This window comes from Camelina sativa, chromosome 2 (genome assembly GCF_030686135.1).
Source record: "Camelina sativa cultivar CO46 ecotype springtype chromosome 2, ASM3068613v1".
Lineage (NCBI taxonomy): Eukaryota > Viridiplantae > Streptophyta > Magnoliopsida > Brassicales > Brassicaceae > Camelina > Camelina sativa.
Window position 1 is genome coordinate 22,439,704 of NC_141881.1, and position 19,107 is coordinate 22,458,810.

General features: G+C 37.5%; 3 protein-coding genes across 6 annotated transcripts; 2 read left to right on the forward strand and 1 right to left on the reverse strand.

The window, feature by feature from the left end:
* Nucleotides 1-1,416: 1,416 nt before the first annotated feature.
* On the forward strand, nt 1,417-5,251 carry LOC104728648 (metal-nicotianamine transporter YSL3). 4 transcript variants are annotated; one of them, XM_010447606.3, is made up of 9 exons: nt 1,417-1,780; nt 2,134-2,203; nt 2,276-2,728; nt 2,817-2,992; nt 3,222-3,319; nt 3,417-3,551; nt 3,647-3,836; nt 3,935-4,052; nt 4,130-5,251. In XM_010447606.3, exons 3-9 carry the CDS (start codon nt 2,356-2,358, stop codon nt 5,059-5,061), a joined length of 2,022 nt encoding a protein of 673 aa, XP_010445908.2. In that variant the 5' UTR covers nt 1,417-1,780; nt 2,134-2,203; nt 2,276-2,355; the 3' UTR covers nt 5,062-5,251. The 4 variants fall into 4 exon arrangements, with proteins under 4 accessions (XP_010445908.2, XP_010445905.2, XP_010445915.2 ...); XM_010447603.3 differs by having other exon boundaries at nt 2,306-2,728; XM_010447613.3 differs by having other exon boundaries at nt 1,563-1,886; nt 2,306-2,728.
* A 740-nt stretch (nt 5,252-5,991) lies between these two features.
* Nucleotides 5,992-7,367, forward strand: LOC104728672 (cytochrome b5). Its single transcript, XM_010447629.3, has 4 exons — nt 5,992-6,130; nt 6,272-6,369; nt 6,717-6,783; nt 6,886-7,367. Exons 2-4 carry the CDS (start codon nt 6,283-6,285, stop codon nt 7,134-7,136), a joined length of 405 nt encoding a protein of 134 aa, XP_010445931.1. The 5' UTR covers nt 5,992-6,130; nt 6,272-6,282; the 3' UTR covers nt 7,137-7,367.
* A 320-nt stretch (nt 7,368-7,687) lies between these two features.
* Nucleotides 7,688-9,989, reverse strand: LOC104753636 (receptor-like kinase TMK2). Its single transcript, XM_087477702.1, has 3 exons — nt 9,822-9,989; nt 8,402-9,627; nt 7,688-8,324 (listed from the first exon to the last, which is right to left on the reverse strand). The coding sequence occupies exons 1-3, from the start codon at nt 9,839-9,841 to the stop codon at nt 7,897-7,899; spliced, it is 1,674 nt and encodes a 557-aa protein (XP_087333828.1). The 5' UTR covers nt 9,842-9,989; the 3' UTR covers nt 7,688-7,896.
* Between the last annotated feature and the right edge of the window lie 9,118 nt (nt 9,990-19,107).

Here is a 19,107-nt window from a genome sequence, read left to right on the forward strand (position 1 = left end):
TTAGCATGATAACTACTATGAAACAGAGGGATTATTTTGTAACTAAGTGGAAGTAATTTTCCAAAGATTAGTTGGTGGCTGGACCATCTTCGATACCCTACTTTTAAGTTTTAAGTTAGCACCCTTTCCTTTATATAGAGATCTAATGCTAATAGTATATTATTTACTGGTAGGACTAAGAAATAACTATTACAATAATCACTTCTGTGATCTGTCTAATCATATTACTACAGTTTTTATACCACTATGTAAAATAAAATAATTGAAAAATAAATAACTAACAGTTGAGCATTAACTAGCCAACTAGAGTCTACACAATATTTAAATACAATAATGTGAACATAAACTTAATTACCAGCGGCTATTAAACAATCGTACATTAAATTGTTTATGACGAATTAAATCAGTTTAATTGGGACCTGCCTTATAAATTTCAATCTAAAACAAGTCTTGCGCAGATTCAATCAATCATATGTTGTTGCAGAAGAATGGTATAATTGGATTGAACTTTTTATATGATCTTATCCGATTACGCAGGATTAGTCTTTACATCGACGTACCAATTCAGCCAAGAAACGTCCGAATATTAATACTCCAATTCTACTTATAGAGAGTTTGACGTGTAGACGTAAAGAATCAAAAGTCGAACATGTTGAATAATTTATTCGACTTTCATTTTCTCTTGGGTTTTGGTATGTTTGTGACCACATGGTATGGAGTTGACATTTACCAATTTCTTGCCTGACTACCTAAGAAATTTTTTTAAACAAATCTTATAGTATAAAAATATTGTTCACATTGTGGAGAGTTATGTTTCCATATTTTGTAGTATTTTAGTACTCCCTCCATTTCAAAATATAAGATGTTTTGAGTAAAACACGCAGATTAAAAAATGATCACTTTAAAAAAGTTAACCAATCATAAACCAGAGTGTATAATATAAAGTACTAAACTAATATAAAAGTTACATAGAAACTTGAAAACATCCTATATTATGAAACAAAAAACTTCTCTAAACATCCTATATTATGAAACGGAGGGAGTATTAATCATGTGGTCAAGAAAAAAAAAAAGATAGTTATGGCATAAAATTGCTCATAATGTCATCATCGTGTTTGATTAAAAAGACAGTCACATGAACCGGAATCTTGGTTTTACCAAATAAATCCAGCTTTATCAGTCAATTAAAGGATAAATGTCATAACATCTTTTGAGTTTCACATGAATGTCACCAGATTCATTGAGTTAAACATGTACTTTTTTTGAGGTAAAAAAAAAAACATGTACTTTTCTATTATTACAAAAAAGGTTAATTATGATTTTTAAAAAGACTTCAGATTTTGTAATCTGTGACTGGTTAACTTAATATGTGAAAAAATCTCTTATAAGTAGAAAAACAAATTTGGTGAAAGGATTAATCATGAAGTAAGAAAAATTTATGAAGTTTCTTTAATGACATATATGAAGGTTACATATGGGATTAGATATAATTAATTATTACTCCTCCTTTTGATGATTAGCCCCTTAATAATGATTATTTGTACTACATAACCCCAAAAGAAACTTTTTTTTTTTCTTTTTCCTTTCTTCTTTAGTGTAGTACTACTGATGTCAACGTGCGGTACACAAGAACCCAAGATCCCTTTTCTTCTTCGTTTTTAAGCTTTCTTCTTCATCTCTGCTTCCTCTATATATAAACTTTTAAACAAGTCACCAAACTCCATTTTTCTTTTAATCTACTACTACCACTTCTGGCTATTCCCTTGAGTCTTCGTTTCCTGTAAGCATTTAATGTTTTGGTCTGCTTTTAATCTTGTTTTTTTATCTCTTTGGGAAGTGTGGAGTGTGGTCTTCGTGTGTGTCTGACTGTCTGTTTCATTTTATCAGTTACGTTTCATTCTCTTCTTCTCTTGATTTCAGAAAAAAAAACTCATCTTGTTACTGTTCTTGATTCTTGAGTACTATAATCCAATGTTATTTTATTATATAGATCTCTCTGAGCAAAAGAGATAATTTGCGTCATTTAATTTGATTCTATAGCTGAAAGATTATGCAATAGATTAAAATAATCTCTAGCTTTACTTTTTTTTTTTTTTTCTTTTTGCTAAGTAACTGTTTCTTCCTATTCTTCAGATAATTAAGCTTGGTCCAAAAGTTCTAAACTTTATATAAAATTCCCAGAATCGGATTGATCCAAAAAGAGGTACCTTTTTTTTTCCTCTCGTCACTATCTCTAAAAAATAAGCTTTTATTAATTGATGTTAATTATTACAAGAATCTGTCTTTTGGGTTCTTGTTTTTCCAGTATTAGCACCAAAAAAAAAATCAAGAAGAGGAAGAAAAAACAGAGTAAAAATGAGGAGCTTGATGTTGGAGAGAGAGGGAAGGAATGAGATAGAAAGAGAAGAGATAGATGACTTGGAAGAGACGCAAAACGAAGCAGATGATTTCAAGTCAATACCTCCATGGAGGAGTCAGATCACTGTTAGAGGAATTGTTGCAAGTTTGATCATTGGTGTTATCTACAGTGTGATTGTGATGAAACTAAACTTAACTACAGGTTTGGTACCAAACCTAAATGTCTCTGCAGCACTTTTAGCCTTTGTCTTCCTTAGAAGCTGGACCAAGCTACTGACCAAAGCCGGGTTTGTGACTAAACCTTTCACTAAACAAGAAAACACTGTGGTCCAAACATGTGCTGTCGCTTGTTACAGCATTGCAGTTGGAGGTTTGGGGAATTCTGACCAATTGATCTTTTTTTTATTTCTTGGTGTTGGATAGATTTTTTTGAGCTTTGCGGTTTTTGTGATTTGCAGGTGGGTTTGGTTCATACCTTCTTGGTTTGAACAAGAATACTTATGAGCAGTCAGGAGGAACTCACACTGATGGGAATTATCTGGGAAGCACCAAAGAGCCTGGAATTGGTTGGATGACCGCTTTCTTGTTCTTTACTTGCTTTGTTGGTCTTTTAGCATTGGTTCCTCTAAGAAAGGTAGACTTTAACTTCATGTTTCATTATATTGTTACTAGAGATGTTGTGGTAGGCCAAACTTTGCGGGTCATATGGGCCGAACCAAACCCACTAGAGCCAACTTAGTACCGGGATTAATATAGGCCAAGTTTGGACTATTTGGCTGGTTTGGTCTATCGCAACATCTCAAGATGTAACTGGCTTGGGTCTAGATTGCTAAGCTTTCAGTATGCTTTGTTTTGTCAACCAGATCATGATCATAGACTACAAGTTGACATATCCAAGCGGAACAGCTACCGCGGTTTTAATCAACGGATTCCACACTCCTAAAGGCAATAAAATGGCCAAGTATTAACTCTTGTTTTTTTCCGTAGTCTCTTTAGATCTCTTTCGCCACAACTTCTTGAGTTTCTGATTAAAATTTAAAACCTTTTTTTGTATGCAGGAAGCAAGTGTCTGGCTTTGTGAAGTACTTCTCGTTTAGCTTTATTTGGGCTTTCTTTCAATGGTTCTTCTCTGGTGGTGCAGATTGCGGATTCATTCAGTTTCCTACTTTTGGATTAGAAGCTTGGAAAAACACGTGAGTAGTAGTATTCTTTCGAATCGAATTATCATATACATTTCAACTGATACAAAATAACAGAATTTTGATGAATCTTGAAAAACTTTTGACAGATTCTACTTCGACTTTAGCATGACATACATTGGAGCAGGAATGATCTGTTCCCACATTGTCAATATATCTTTACTTTTCGGTGCGATTTTGTCTTGGGGAATCATGTGGCCACTCATTAAAGGTCTTAAAGGAGATTGGTTCTCATCAACTCTTCCTGAAAGCAGCATGAAGAGTCTCAATGGTTACAAGGTTCCATACAAAACAAAACAAAAAGACTAATACTCTTACAATAATACTCGCTCTCTCTTCCGTGCAATTTCGTTCTTAATCTGTTCATAACTCCGCAGGTGTTTATATCAATCTCATTGATCCTCGGAGACGGGCTTTACCATTTCATCAAGATACTTCTTATCACAGCAAGAAACATGTACTCCAAGTTAAAGGATCACCACTCTGGGAAATCTAGTAAGTATATATACACCAAAAAAATATCGAAATCGTCATTTTTATAATGTATCTGATATTGAAAACGTAAATCGCAGATTCGGAGAAAGACAAACAATCTATTGCAGATCTTAAAAGAGATGAGATCTTTGTAAGAGACAGCATTCCATTATGGGTGGCAGCAGTTGGATACGCAGCGTTCTCTGTTGTCTCTATAATCGCGATACCTCTAATGTTCCCCGAGCTCAAATGGTACTTCATAGTTGTAGCTTACATGTTAGCTCCATCACTAGGTTTCAGCAACGCTTATGGAGCAGGGCTTACTGACATGAACATGGCTTATAACTATGGTAAAGTCGCTCTGTTCATCTTAGCTGCTATGGCCGGGAAACAAAACGGTGTAGTCGCCGGACTTGTCGGATGCGGGTTGATAAAATCGATCGTATCGATATCTTCTGACCTAATGCACGATTTCAAGACAGGGCATTTGACTCTGACTTCGCCTAGGTCAATGCTTGTGAGTCAAGCTATTGGTACAGCGATAGGTTGCGTCGTGGCTCCTCTCACTTTCTTTCTGTTTTACAAAGCTTTCGATGTTGGAAACCCTGAAGGAGAGTATAAAGCTCCTTACGCTTTGGTTTACAGAAACATGGCGATTCTTGGAGTAGAAGGTTTCTCTGCTTTGCCTCAACATTGTCTACAGCTTTGTTACGGGTTTTTCTCATTCGCGGTGGCAGCGAATCTTGTTAGGGATTTGTCGCCGGAAAAGTTTGGGAAGTGGGTTCCGTTACCTATGGCAATGGCGGTTCCGTTTCTTGTAGGAGGGTACTTTGCCATTGATATGTGTGTTGGTAGTTTGATTGTGTTTGCTTGGAATATGAGAGATCGGGTTAAAGCCGGTTTAATGATACCAGCGGTTGCTTCCGGTTTGATATGTGGAGATGGTCTTTGGATTTTACCGTCGTCGGTTCTTGCTTTGGCCGGAGTGAGGCCTCCGATCTGTATGAGCTTCATGCCGAGTAAAACTTAGCTTTTGTGACTTTTACTTTTTTTTGTGTGTGTGTGTATCGTCAAATTAGCTAAAGAAATGTCTAGGGATTTTCGAAATTAAAAAAAAAGAGGTTAAATAGTTATATAAAATTGTATAGTATATACAAAAAAAAGAAAGATAAAAATGTTGTAATAAAAATGAGTATAACAGGGTTATTAGATTTCTCAAAGATTGTTATAAGTAAACTAAACCATAAGTCAATTGATTTTTTTAATAATACTATTTGTCCACTTTTAAAATCAATAAACGCTTTTTGAATCCATGTCCCAGTAACCTTCTTAAATTCCATGAATAAATCAAATATTTTAGAATTAAGGTAAAACTGAATTAAAGTTTTTCTAAAAGATATTTACCTTTTTGCAAAAATAGTGATATACAGTTAAATTACTACTATAAAATATGCTGATAAAAATAATTAAGGGATCGAATGGTTGTGGCAATGGACAAATTAGTTTGTAGATTTGAGCGGTTTTTATTTAGCAACCACAAATTATAATCCATAGTTGTATAAACCACTTACAAACCACTTTTACATGATCCAAAATAAAAATGGACTAAACCGCTCCAAGATTAGTCCGTTTTGTCCATTCAAAGCCTAGACTATAAACTGATCGTAGATTAGTCAGTTTTGTCCATTCAAAGCCTAAGATTCTTTTCCTTTCTTTGACAGCATTCGAGATCATCATACGTTGTGTTTGTTTTGTCTTGGGGTCAAAAACAGCACACTGAGACCACACGTCATATTTGCATTTTGTAGATACACGTGGACCAGAAATGTAGAAAACTTTTTTCACAATGTGATTTTGCAGAAAGCCCAATTAGATTGGTTGAAAGTCAAAGCTCAATTGACCAAAACTACCCCTGGTCATCGCTTGACAAACCAAACCCTAGGCAAAATTATTAAGGGTAATGTCGTCTTTTAATCAGAAGTTGAGCACAACAAATTATGAGTAGGTGAGAGGAACTCCATTTACTTAACCCGTCCTTTTTGCCTGCTGATTTGAGCTTTGTAGCTATCGAACTTCTGAATCTGAAAGTCGACAAATTTGTAATTTATCACCCTTTTGATTATTTCGATTTGAATCATCTGTTTATTTTTTATTTTTTTTGTTCTTCTTCTACTAATCTTGATTATTATATATCAAAAAGATTTGATTTTGATCTCTGATGTGTTCTTGATTTTTGGCAGTTTAAGGAGATATGGCTTCAGATCGCAAGGTTTTAACTTTCGAAGAAGTTTCACAGCACAACAAAACTAAGGATTGTTGGCTTATTATTTCCGGCAAGGTTAGATCTCTTGTCTCTTTGTTTTGAGTTTTGAATTTCACGAACATAGTTAAATCTCTCCCCTCATTGATTTGTGTTAAAGCTTTGATTTTTAAGTTGAAGAGCTTGATTTTTACTTTTAGAAGCTTTTACTCGAGCTGCTCACTGTTTAAATTCACAATCTTTGTTGGCCCTTAATGTCGTTTTACGGTTTTACTTTACATTGGGAGATTGATTTTGGTGTGTTGATATAAACATAGTTAGTTAGTGGTTTCTACTTGAGTATGATCCGTGATTGTTGCGTTCTTGAGGTTGAAACTATTAGTTTATTAGTGGGTTGATGGTTGGTTCTTGAACTGTGAGTTCAGGTGTATGATGTGACCCCATTCATGGAAGATCATCCTGGAGGTGATGAAGTCTTGTTGTCCTCAACAGGTGTGGCACAAAAGTCTTAGTGATTATATAACTCGCTGATCCAATTCGGGTTAGGGGCTGTTTGATAATGATGACTATGTTCTGTTGTGGTGTGTGTTTCAGGGAAAGATGCTACAAATGATTTTGAAGACGTTGGTCACAGCGACACTGCCAGGGACATGATGGCGAAATATCACATTGGCGAGATCGATTCGTCTAGTGTTCCTGCAACAAGGACGTATGTTGCACCACAGCAACCAGCTTATAACCAAGACAAGACACCAGAATTCATTATCAAGATTCTTCAGTTCCTTGTTCCGATCTTGATCTTGGGACTGGCTCTTGTCGTTCGTCACTATACCAAGAAAGACTAGAAGAGAGGCCAAAGGCTTTTGCTTTTGCTTTTGCTTGTCATGGAATTATCTCTGTATTTTCTTTCTTGCGATAAAATACTGTTACTGTTGTTTGGTCTTGGTCTTAGATTGTGTCCCTTACTGATTCTTGTTGAAATTTATAGACCAATAATCAATGTGTTGCTAGTGTTGCTGTTTTGAGTTTATGATAACATGTTTTGATGATATAATAAAAGAGTGCTTCTTTTGCCACATGTGTTGCAGTGGGAAACTGGAATTCTAAAATTGAGCAAATAAGATTCATACGATTGTGGAAACGACAGTACTATTTTGATTGTGATGTTTAAACATGTCTTGTCACATTTTCTCAGGGATACGAACTTCCAGTTTGATTGTGTGATGTTTAAACATGTATTGTCACATTTTCCTAGGGATACGAACTTCCAGTCTGATTGTGTGATGTTTAAACACGTCTTGTCACATTTTCTCAGGGATACGAACTTCCAGTCTGATTGTGTGATACAGGGATACGAACTTCCAGTCTGATTGTGTGACATTGTCACATTGTCACATTTTCTCAGGGATACGAACTTCCAGTCACATTTGCCTACTTTAAGAGTGCAAAAAAGAAGCAGACACTTAAGAGAGACATTGCAGGTTGAATCAGCAAAACTCATATCTTTATACGCAAAACTACTCAAACAAACTATATACCTTATAATACGTTGCGTTATATACAATACAAACTCTATAAGAAACTACTCAACAATAGACCCAACTCTCAACTCAAACAACTGCTACTTGCCTCCAAATCCGTCTGCCATCTCCTTGCAAGTTCCTGTTGATATGTCTTGTTTATATCTTTTTCCTTTTCGACTTTGACCTCACTGTTGGGTTCCCATTGCTCAACAACAGACGCAAGAACAGAGACAACATGACTCATCTCTGGCCTCTCCTCTGGTTCCATGCTGCAGCAGTGACATGCAAGTTCAGCTACTTCCTGGATGCTTCTTCGAGTCTCTTCGTCGACCTCAATGATGTTGTCAATTGCCTTTGCTAATGAATCTTTCTCAAACACCATCTTCCTGAACCAAGTCGCTATGTGAGTATCAGATCGAGCCTCATCTATGGCATTTTGGCCGGTTAAAAGCTCCATTAGAATGACTCCATAGCTGTACACATCAACCTTTCTAGTGAGCCTTCCCGTCGCTGCAATCACAGAGTTTTCAGATGTTATTAGTTACAAATCAAACACATTAGAAAAAGAGTAAATGAGAAAACCGTACATGTATATTCCGGTGCGATATAACCGAATGTTCCAACATACTTGGTTCGAATCGATTCTCTGCCTTCTTCTATAGACCGGAGTAAACCGAAATCAGAAACTTTCGCGCGCAAATCTTCTCCCAGAAGAATGTTGGAGGGTTTCAGGTCCCTGTGGATGTAGCTCTGACTCTGACGCGCCAGGGTATGGAGATACTCTACTCCTCTAGCGACATCCAACGCAATAAGGAGGCGTCTAGTCCAGTCGAGTTGTCTCAATCCCTGGTCCTTCCAGTCAAACAGATGTCGGCTTAGCGTCCCCTGCGGCATGTACTCGTAAACAAACATGCTGTCGTTTCCGTCGAGGCAGTAACCATGAAGAGTCACAAGGTTACGGTGATGTACCTTGGTTAGAAGTCTAACCTCGGATCTGAAATCATCAGCGCCTATCCCACCTATGACAGGCTGTTCCATCCTCTTTATAGCAACCTCTAACCCATCCTGGAGTATGCCTTTATACACTACTCCGAAACCGCCTCTCCCAACTATGTTTCTATGGCTGAAGTCATCCGTAGCGTTCTTGAGAACCTGCAACGGGAATGCCCTGTTCTCGAGTTCGAAGACCTGCTGCTCAAAAGACTGTTGCGTGAGTTCCAAGGCTTCATTCGGTTCTGATTGCCTATCCGCTCGCTTCGATCTCATAAGAAGATAGAGGGCAACAAATCCTCCTCCGATAATTAGCAAACCAACAGCTAAAATGCCAATCAGAAGACCCAAACTGACTGATCTTTTCTTGTTACCTGTATGTGAAGGAACAAAAATGTTGGTCGTGTTAATAATCCCCGGATTCCCTTCAACGTGTGGAGCTATCGTCTTGAATTGAGGAACTTTCCCGTGAAGCTGATTGTATGAAAGATCTAGAATTGACAACAGGTTCAGCTTGGTGAGCTCCCAGGGAATAGTTCCGGTAAGACTGTTGTGCGAAAGATCAAGCAGAGTGAGTGATGTGATATCCGCAAACTTGGGAGAGATTGTACCCGTCAGGTTCATGTATGTGAAGCGAATTGCCTTGATCTGTCCGTCTAAGCAGAGTATTCCATACCAATTACAAGTATCATCCGATTTCCAACTCTCTGCATAATCCCGCGGCAAACCAAATTCTCTGAGTATAGAGAGAAGAGTATCTCTGTTGCTCCCTAAACTCAACTCCCCTTTCACCAGTAGCAACAAACAGAGCCAGAAGAAAATCCTGAAACAAAAACAAGGATTAGGATATCAAGTACTAACACAACTATGAACTATCATTAATTACTTATTACCAATCAGAACAAAAATAATCTGTCAAACCGGTTCAATTAGGTTTTCTTGTTGCATTATCAATGCCATAAGGCTCTTCTTAAAACACAAAGATATATCCTTAAAACGATATATACAAAATAATACCTGACTATATGGCACTTCATTGAGAGTGAAGAGAGATTGTCAATTAGTGTAGATCAAATGCGAGAGGAGATTGAGTGGGAATTGGCACTACAAGAAGATTTCGGCAAGGATTTGGTAGCTTAAGGGTCTGTTAGGTCGGATTGAAAAAATTCCAGAGAAAAAAAAAGTAGTATTCGATCATAAACCAATGAAACAAGTAGTTTCTAATCCAGTCCATTTTCATTCTCTTTGGTCAAAAAAGGTTAAAGCATTGTTTAGTTCTTGAAATGGTAATTGCGCAAATGATTTTCTTTTTATATCTCTCTGTTCAAATTTTCAATCTACCGCACATTTTGATGAAATTTCTAAAAATCAAGAATCTTATTGAAATAAAGAGAGTTTTGCATGCTTGACAAAAAATAAAATAAAAATAAAGAGAGAGTGTTGCAGAGGATGCCGTTAGAGTAGAAGATGAAGAAAAGATATATATATAGTTCAAATTATACCAGTGATATAAACTCAAATCGTTAATTTATGATTGTTAATTTTTAAAGTTATATGTATGTAGGAATTAATGTGTAAGATGATATACAGTAATTAATATTTTGATTGTTATATTAAAAATTAAGAGTTTGTATGTTTCTAACTTTGATATTTTTGTTAACATAAAATAAAAATAATGGATAACAACATAAAAAAATCTTTGATTTGTAAAAGAATATTCTAATATGTTGGAAAACTATAAGCATGAAAGAATTAATATGTGTAAGATAATATTTTCAAACTTGATTAGGCCTGCATATTAACGCGGATATAAAAAAATATGTGAAATTTTAAGTTGTATTCAAAATATTTATTTGATTTTTTTTAAAAACGAATTTAGAGTTCACACACTCCATCTTGCAATAAAATTTCTTTGTATATTACATGATAATAAAATTAGATTTTAATTATATGCACTCAATCCCAATGAGTAAAATTTATAATTTTCATATCAAAAAAATGTGTATTGTATCAAATTTTTATCTTACTTAATATTTTTTTAAAAAATTAAAATTAAGAAAACTTAATTCTCAAAGAAAAAACCGAAAACTAATTTTATCTCATATTGGAAAAAGTAACAATATCTCAAAAATATTTGTTTCATACGTAATAGTTTTACTACTTGTCCAACTAATTTTAAATAAAACTATATTAACATTATCATAAATTAATCAATAATTCAAAGATGTTATTATGAGAAAAGTTCTTTGTTTATGTAAAGGTTAGTATCTACAATCCTTTTTCTTTTAGGATTAATAACTGATAGTATTATTTATTTAATTATGGTATTATATTAATATATTGTGTAATTTTCTCAATTCTTTTTTCTTATAGAATTAATAATTTAAAATTAGAATTAGTATTATTTTTTATATTTATTAATCAATAATTCAAAGATGTTATTATATTAATACATATATGAATTATCTTTTATATTTATTAAATTGTTTAATTTTTTTTTTATAATTTACAAATATGTTAAAACAATGTTTCTTGTATATAACACATCACAAAATTTTTAATTGTTAAAATTGACACGTGTCGCGATCACATGAGTTTTTAACTTTGAGAACCAATGTTTATATAATAACATAATATTAAATACGCTATCAAATCATTCACCGATTAAAAAACTTAAGAAAATTACATTAATTTCTTATTTTGTTTCTTATATTATGTTAATCACTAATTTTAACACATTAAACCTTTTTATACTTTAATCACTTTTCTGTATAAATTTCTTTTTACTATATGATTATAATAAATAATAAATGCAATTAAATTGCAAATATTTTCCTTATTAATTGCACATATTTTCCTTATTAATTGCACATATTTTCCTATTGATATTAATAATTTAGTAGATAACTTTCCTATATAATAGATTACTTTTAGTTTTATATACTTTTCCAAAATATTAATTATAATCCTATTAGTTTTAGAATTTTTAATTTTTTTATAATTATTAAATAAAAATTATTTTCACAGATATCAAAATATTATCGATATACTTGACACATGTCGCGATTATATGAATTACTAACTTTGAAAACTAAGGTTTATATAATAAGATACTGTTAAGTAAAAACATAAAACCAAACAAAATGATTTTTTTATTGTATTATTTGACACCTACTCGGTTTTTATGTTTACAAATCGTTTAACCCTGTGACTTGAGCAGATAACTACTCTTCAAACGGATGCACATACTCAGACACAATGTACTGTACCCTCGGGTCAAACAGCCTCATTTTTCATTCAAATAAAACTTGTAGGGCAGAGTTTACAAGCTCTTCAAGCATAACAAGGGATACAAGAAACTTTAAAAGGGTTACAAAAAGCTTAAGAAGGCATACAAAAGCAATAGCGAAGGTTTGATAGTCCATAGAGGATGGGAGACCGAAGCAAAAGAGCCACAAGCCACAAGCCATCTCATGGTGTGTCACAGACACTTCCGCGATAAATTCGGGGAGATTTAGACTGGGTCACCTTCAAAACTGATTCATGTGACGTTGATAAGCTGACATATACCTCATAGTTTGCCGGGACAAAGCACAAGAGGGACAGTGGATCAGAGGGTAGCAACAAAGCTGTTTAGGTTGAGGAATCTCCGGTAATCACCGCCCCAAGGATTTGGTAGCTGAAGGCTAAACTCTTTGCATTTTTTGAAAAAAGCAGTATTCGATCATAAACGAATGAAACATTGTCTTGTTCTTGAAATGTTTTCTAATCCAGTCCATTTACATTCTCTTTGGTCAAAAAAGGTTAAAGCATTGTTTTGTTCTTGAAATGGTAATTGCGCAAATGATTTTCTTTTTATATCTCTCTGTTCAAAATTTCAATCTACCGCACATTTTGATGAAATACATTAAAAATTCAAGAATCTTATTAAAATAGAGAGTTTTGCAGAGGATGTCGCTAGAGTAGAAGATGAAGAAAAGATATGTAGTTCACATTATACCAGTGATATAAACTCAAATCGTTATTTTATGATTGTTAATTTTTAAAGTTATATGTATGTAGGAATTAATATTTATTTGTTATATTAAAAATTAATAGTTTGTATGTTTCTAACTTTGATATTTTTATTTTACAAATCAAGATATTTTTTACATGTTGTTATCCGGATAACAAATATTTTTAAATATTTAAATATTTACATGTTCTAAAATTTTGACATATATAACAAATATTTTTAGATATTTAAATTATTTTAGGTAATTAGATAGAAAATTAATGGATATATTCAAAATCATAATTATAATTTTGGATAATTGAATTAGATCAACACTAAATATTATTAATATTATAGATATTTCTATATTTTCAGGTTTTACGGGTACCCGATTGGGTAGCTGAAACAACCCGACCCTTTTTTTTTTTTTTTAATAATTAAATACAATATAAACAATTATGCAGTCTATACTATTTAATTAAACCAATCCAAACCACAACTCCTCATTAAACCAATAACAACCCGTACACACAACGGAAACATACCAACCATAAGAAACCATTACAATATCAATACAATAACAATCCTAAGCATTCTATCCATCAACCTAGCATATCTCTATCCAAGGTTCCAACAACATATCCAACAATCCAATAACACACAAACGAGACCCTAGATCATCCTCCTCCTCATCGCCATGATTCCACATCACAAACCTGCACACCACAAACAACAATTGAGATGCGTAAGTATTATCACAAATACTTAGTGAGGCAATCCTCCCATCTACTGGGCTATACACACAAGCAACTGAGAAACCAATGCTTAACAAATAACAACCAAACACAAACAAACCAGGAAAAATCACGAAACAAGCAACTTGGTGTCGACCGACACCAGAGAGGTGTCGATCGACACTGGCCAAACATGGTGTCTACCGACACCTAACTGGTGTCGATCGACACTCCCTTCACATACGCGAACTGCACGAATCCGAACGACGAACCTCCATTTCAATCCGCCTCCAATCTGTCCCAAACTCTCCCAAAAGCCTCAGGAACCTATAATAACCATAACACAACCACCACAAGCAAATACAACACCACAAAACACAACTAATCAAGCAAACAAAGGATTCTCAGACTTAGATAAGCCATGGTCATGCACTCACCTCTTCTGTAGGAAGATTCTGACCAAAGGATGACGAATCCAACACCTTAGGAAGCTTCTAACACTTCCTCAGCTCCAGATCTCCCAAGAACACCAAGAAATCTCACCAATATCCCCCAAAACTCAAGAACAAAGTTTTCTCTCCTTTTCCCTTGTTTCAATGGCGACAAAACAACAAAACACGACCTAGGTCGTTTTCTCACTTAAATAATCCGGTTCTATGGTTTTCTTTAAACCAAACCGGTCCAAGTCGTTAATTAAAGCAACCTGGTCGAACCAGAAATTACTGGTGTCGATCGACACTACACTGGTGTCGATCGACACCCATCCCCAAAATCCCCTATTTTGGTTCGCGGATGTTACAATTCTCCTCCACAATTAAGGATTCATCCTCGAATCCCGCAACACCATCCATCCGTCAAGGACCTCTGTGCCACCGTCAACACAGCCCGCATGTCCTCCGACCGGACTAAACACCGTCAGCCAAGGTTTCCCGTGCAACTGTCGCAACAGCCCGCACACCTCCGACTGAACCACGAGGTCTCCGTCTAGTCAATATACTCACATCCTAGACATTATTTGCTCACAACTCAGTGCTTCGCCCGTCCATGGTCGCAACCAACGAATCATGCCGACTCGCTATCAGGCTAACCACCTTAAGCTACAGCATCCAGGAAGTCACTCACACTCCCCCCGCTCTCAGGTTACAACCTTCGAGTCATACCGGCTCACTGCCAGGCCATACCCTACAGCTACGGTATCCAGGGAGTCTCACACGCCCACTCCCCCCACTCTCGGGTCGCAACCCTCGAGACATACCGGCTCACTGCCGAGCCGCGGCTCACAGCTACAGTATTCAGGGAGTCTCATAATCCCGCTCTTGGGTCGTCATCCTAAAGCGCGCTCTCGGATCATCATCCGAAGCAAACATACCACTCCCACTCTCTGGCCACAAAGTCCATCGAGCTATCGGTATCACATGAGTTGGGCCCACACAATCTTGAGCAAACAAGTCTGATGTCATCGAGTATCCCCCGACTAGATCTACCTCAACTCTTTCCATTAATAGGCAAGCTTTAACTATTCATAAAACTTCCCATTTTTTAGAAACTTTCCTTTTATAATGACATTCTATTTATAGAAACTTTCCTTTTATAGCAACCTTCTATTTATGGAAACTTTCCATTTATAGAATTCCCGAGCTATTTCTTTTCCACTGGTTTCAAAATTCCCAAAACCAAAGAACTCCACTTTTATTAGAATCTCAAATGCAATAATCGTTTACAACTCCAAATAAAAATAAATAATGAAAGAAAGAAACAAAAAAGCTAAAACTAAGCGCCGGAATGGACACCCGGTCCTCCCTTCGGCTGCGCTGCAACCTCCATCATCTGCCTCCTCTTAGGACAGAAAGGCCTGATATGCCCTTCCTCCCCGCAATGATAACACACTCGATGGTACTTCTGCGAATCACCTCCCCTGGGCCCGCTTGCCGACACGTGATCCATGCTCCCGCGCCCATAGCCTCCCTGGCCACCTTGGTTTGCCACTGTCGTCTCTTCCCGCTTCCTTTTACGCCTTTGCTCCAACTGCCTATCCTTGCTTGGAATGCCCTGCTCCAATGTCTCCTCTGATCGAGCCGCTGGACTGACCACCACTAACTATGACCTCAAGTCATCATCTATCCCAGCTGCAACCTCAACCAGCTCCGCCCTCGTGGCATAGCTCCTCACTCTACACCGAGTCCTCAGATCATCCCGCAAAGCCAACAAGAACCTCCGCACCTGAGCCGACTCTGGCTCCCATGCCCGACCTGCTTACCCCACCAGCCGACTGAACTCTGCATCCAGCTCCCACACTGTGCGGTCCCCCTGAGTCAACCATAAGAACCGTGCCTCCATGCGATCAAGAGCCTCCTGTGGAAAATACTTGGAGTTAAACTCCCTCACAAAATCTCCCCAAGACATACCCCGCTGCACCCTCCGTGCTGTCACTGACCTCCACCACACACATGCATCTCCTGACAAGTAATACACTGCCAGATCCACTCTATGCCGGTCAGGACACCGAAGCGACTGGAAAATATCCTCCATCCGCTCCCTCCACTCATCAGCTACACTTGGATCCATACCTCCCGAGAAATACCCCGCTCCCACTCGCCGCAGCTGCTCCATCATCTGCACATACTGAGCATCCACTACCTCGGCCCCCGGCTGCACACCTGCCTGCAAACCCGCCACAGGCTGCACCGCTGGAACCTGCCCACCAACCACTGGCGGCACTACTGGAACCTGCCCACCAACCACTGGCGGCACCATTGTTGGAAGTCGCTGCAAAACCTGAGCTAGCAAGTCCATCAAGACATCCTCCCTGCCCGGAGCACCCTCTGCTGCAACCCTCACACCCAGGGCAACACCGTGACCGACACCGGGCCCATCCGCCCTGCCGTCACCCAAACCAGCCTGGTCTCCAGACACACTAGGATGAACCTGTGACTCCGCTACCTCTTCCCTGGCCATGCTCTGGGTCACACTCTCACTGGCCTCAGGAACCTGACCTCGTCCCCGACCACGACCACGACCACGCCCACGACCACGACCACGACCGCGACCAACAGCACCCTCTCTAGCCATCTGCACTACCCATAACAGAAGGCTAAGCACACAATTCAAAACCGCACATAAAGTACACATCTTACCGTGGAATCTCATTGAAGGCTCGAAGAGGATGATACTAGGACTCCATACTACAAACAAATTGTCTAACTACACATATTCAATTTCATCACACAACATCATGCATCCAGCAACAAGAAAACAATTCAACCAATTAAATTCCTAAACCGTTCAAAACCATTCACTTAACCATCCTAGAACCGTATGGGCTCTGATACCAAAATGAAACAACCCGACCCTTTTTTTTTTAATAATTAAATACAATATAAACAATTATGCAGTCTATACTACTTAATTAAACCAACCCAAACCACAACTCCTCATTAAACCAATAACAACCAGTACACACAGCGGAAACATACCAACCATAAGAAACCATTACAACATCAATACAATAACAATCCTAAGCATTCTATCCATCAACCTAGCATATCTCTATCCAAGGTTCCAACAACATATCCAACAATCGAATAACACACAAATGAGACCCTAGATCATCCTCCTCCTCATCGCCATGATTCCACATCACAAACCTGCACACCACAAACAACAATTGAGATACGTAAGTATTATCACAAATACTTAGTGAGGCAATCCTCCCATCTACTAGGCTATAGACACAAGCAACTGAGAAACTGATACTAAGATTTTTATGTCTCCTAGTAGGTTCAATTAACCTTATGCGTTGTAATACTTAAGGTGTCAATCCAGTTGGGAAATTTTACTATCACTCAAGATGCAATCAAGATGTCACAAGTTAAGCCAATTCAAAGAGTGTTTTTGTCTAACAGTCCTAGAATGATCAAAATGCGAAACGGAAGTGAGTCACAGAACTAGAAACAAGAATGCATGACAAGAAGCAAAAGTGAATAAAAACGCAAACGATTCTAAGTATGAACAAACGAAACAGTTCCAGGAATGTAATAAAAATCAGAAAGAAAGAAGTCCTGAGAATGGGGTAATTGATGTCGGTGGAGTATCCTAGTCTAAGGAGTGTTTAACATACCACAAGCAAGGTATCCCTAAACAATGAACATCACAACTTAGCTAATCCAATCTCTTGGCAAAAGCTACTCAGACTCTACCACTTCCATACCTAGCTCTCGCTAGAGAAACATGGTCGAGCAGGTATGACAAACAAGTTCATTCACGTCAACAAACATCCTAGACAACTAATCTCTTAGGCTAGGAACGTAAGTCTATGGCACTAGTTGGTCAAACATTTCATCAAACACTTTTTGGGTGCGGAAATGTCTCGAACCTAGTTCCAATTGATCAGAGAGAAACTAGTAATTCTAACTCTAGTCTAGAAGGTAATCATACAATCAAAGCTTAAACACTCTACATCCTAAGATCCTCCACCTAATCTATCCCATCCTCAAGAACTAACACACTACTCGGATCCGAAAATCATAGTCAAGGATGCAAAAACAGAAATCATTGAATCAAGCATAATAAGATAGATAAAAATAAGATGAACAACTTTGTAGAAGGAATCAAATGCAAAATCTGAATAAATCTCAAAAATATCGGAATACAAGTCTCAGAACGTATTGGTGGCTAGGTTCAGAAATCTTCTGGGAACGAAAACGAGATTAAAAGATAAGATGTCTCTGCAAAGACTTAACAAAATGTATATATAGTAGTCCAACATGTAAAGCCCTAAAACTTAAAACGACAAGGTAAAGCGTCGGTTCGGTAATCTACTGAAGCGTGTGAAACCAAACGTCCTTCTTCCTGACATGTGCGATCGAGTCCGTGTGCGTCGAATGGAATGCAATGTCATCATAGCTCGGATGGAAGACTGAGGAGCATGGCGTGGACGGATAGCTCGGACGGAACGGAGATGGTGACAATGGCTCGGACAAAACGGAGATGGTGACCATGGCTCGGACGAAACGGAGATGGTGACAATGGCTCGGATGAAACGGAGATGGTGACAATGGCTTGGACGAAACGGAGATGGTGACCATGGCTCGGTCGAAACGGAGATGGTGACAATGGCTCGGACGAAACGGAGATGGTGACCATGGCTCGGACGAAATGGAGATGGCGACCATGGCTCGGATGAGACGGAGATGGTGACAATGGCTCGGACGAAACGGAGATGGTGACCATGGCTCGGACGAAACGGAGATGGTGACCATGGCTCGGACGAGAATGGCTTCCAACGTCTCCTAAATACCTGAAATACTCCAAAATGCACAATGTATGCAAGGATGATGCAAGAGCTACCTAGACGTGCAAAGTGTATAGAAAGAACTAGAAAATGATGCAAACCAATGAGTTATCCTAGCTAAATGCATGATAAAAATAGGCTAAGAAGAGACAAAATATAGACATATCAACTCCCCCAAACTTACTCTTTGCTTGCCCTCAAGCAATCAATCAAGAATAGAGTATGGAGAAGAGGTGTGAAGATGGGGTTTCAGAACCTAAAACATGCTAAATAAAATAGTTAGAG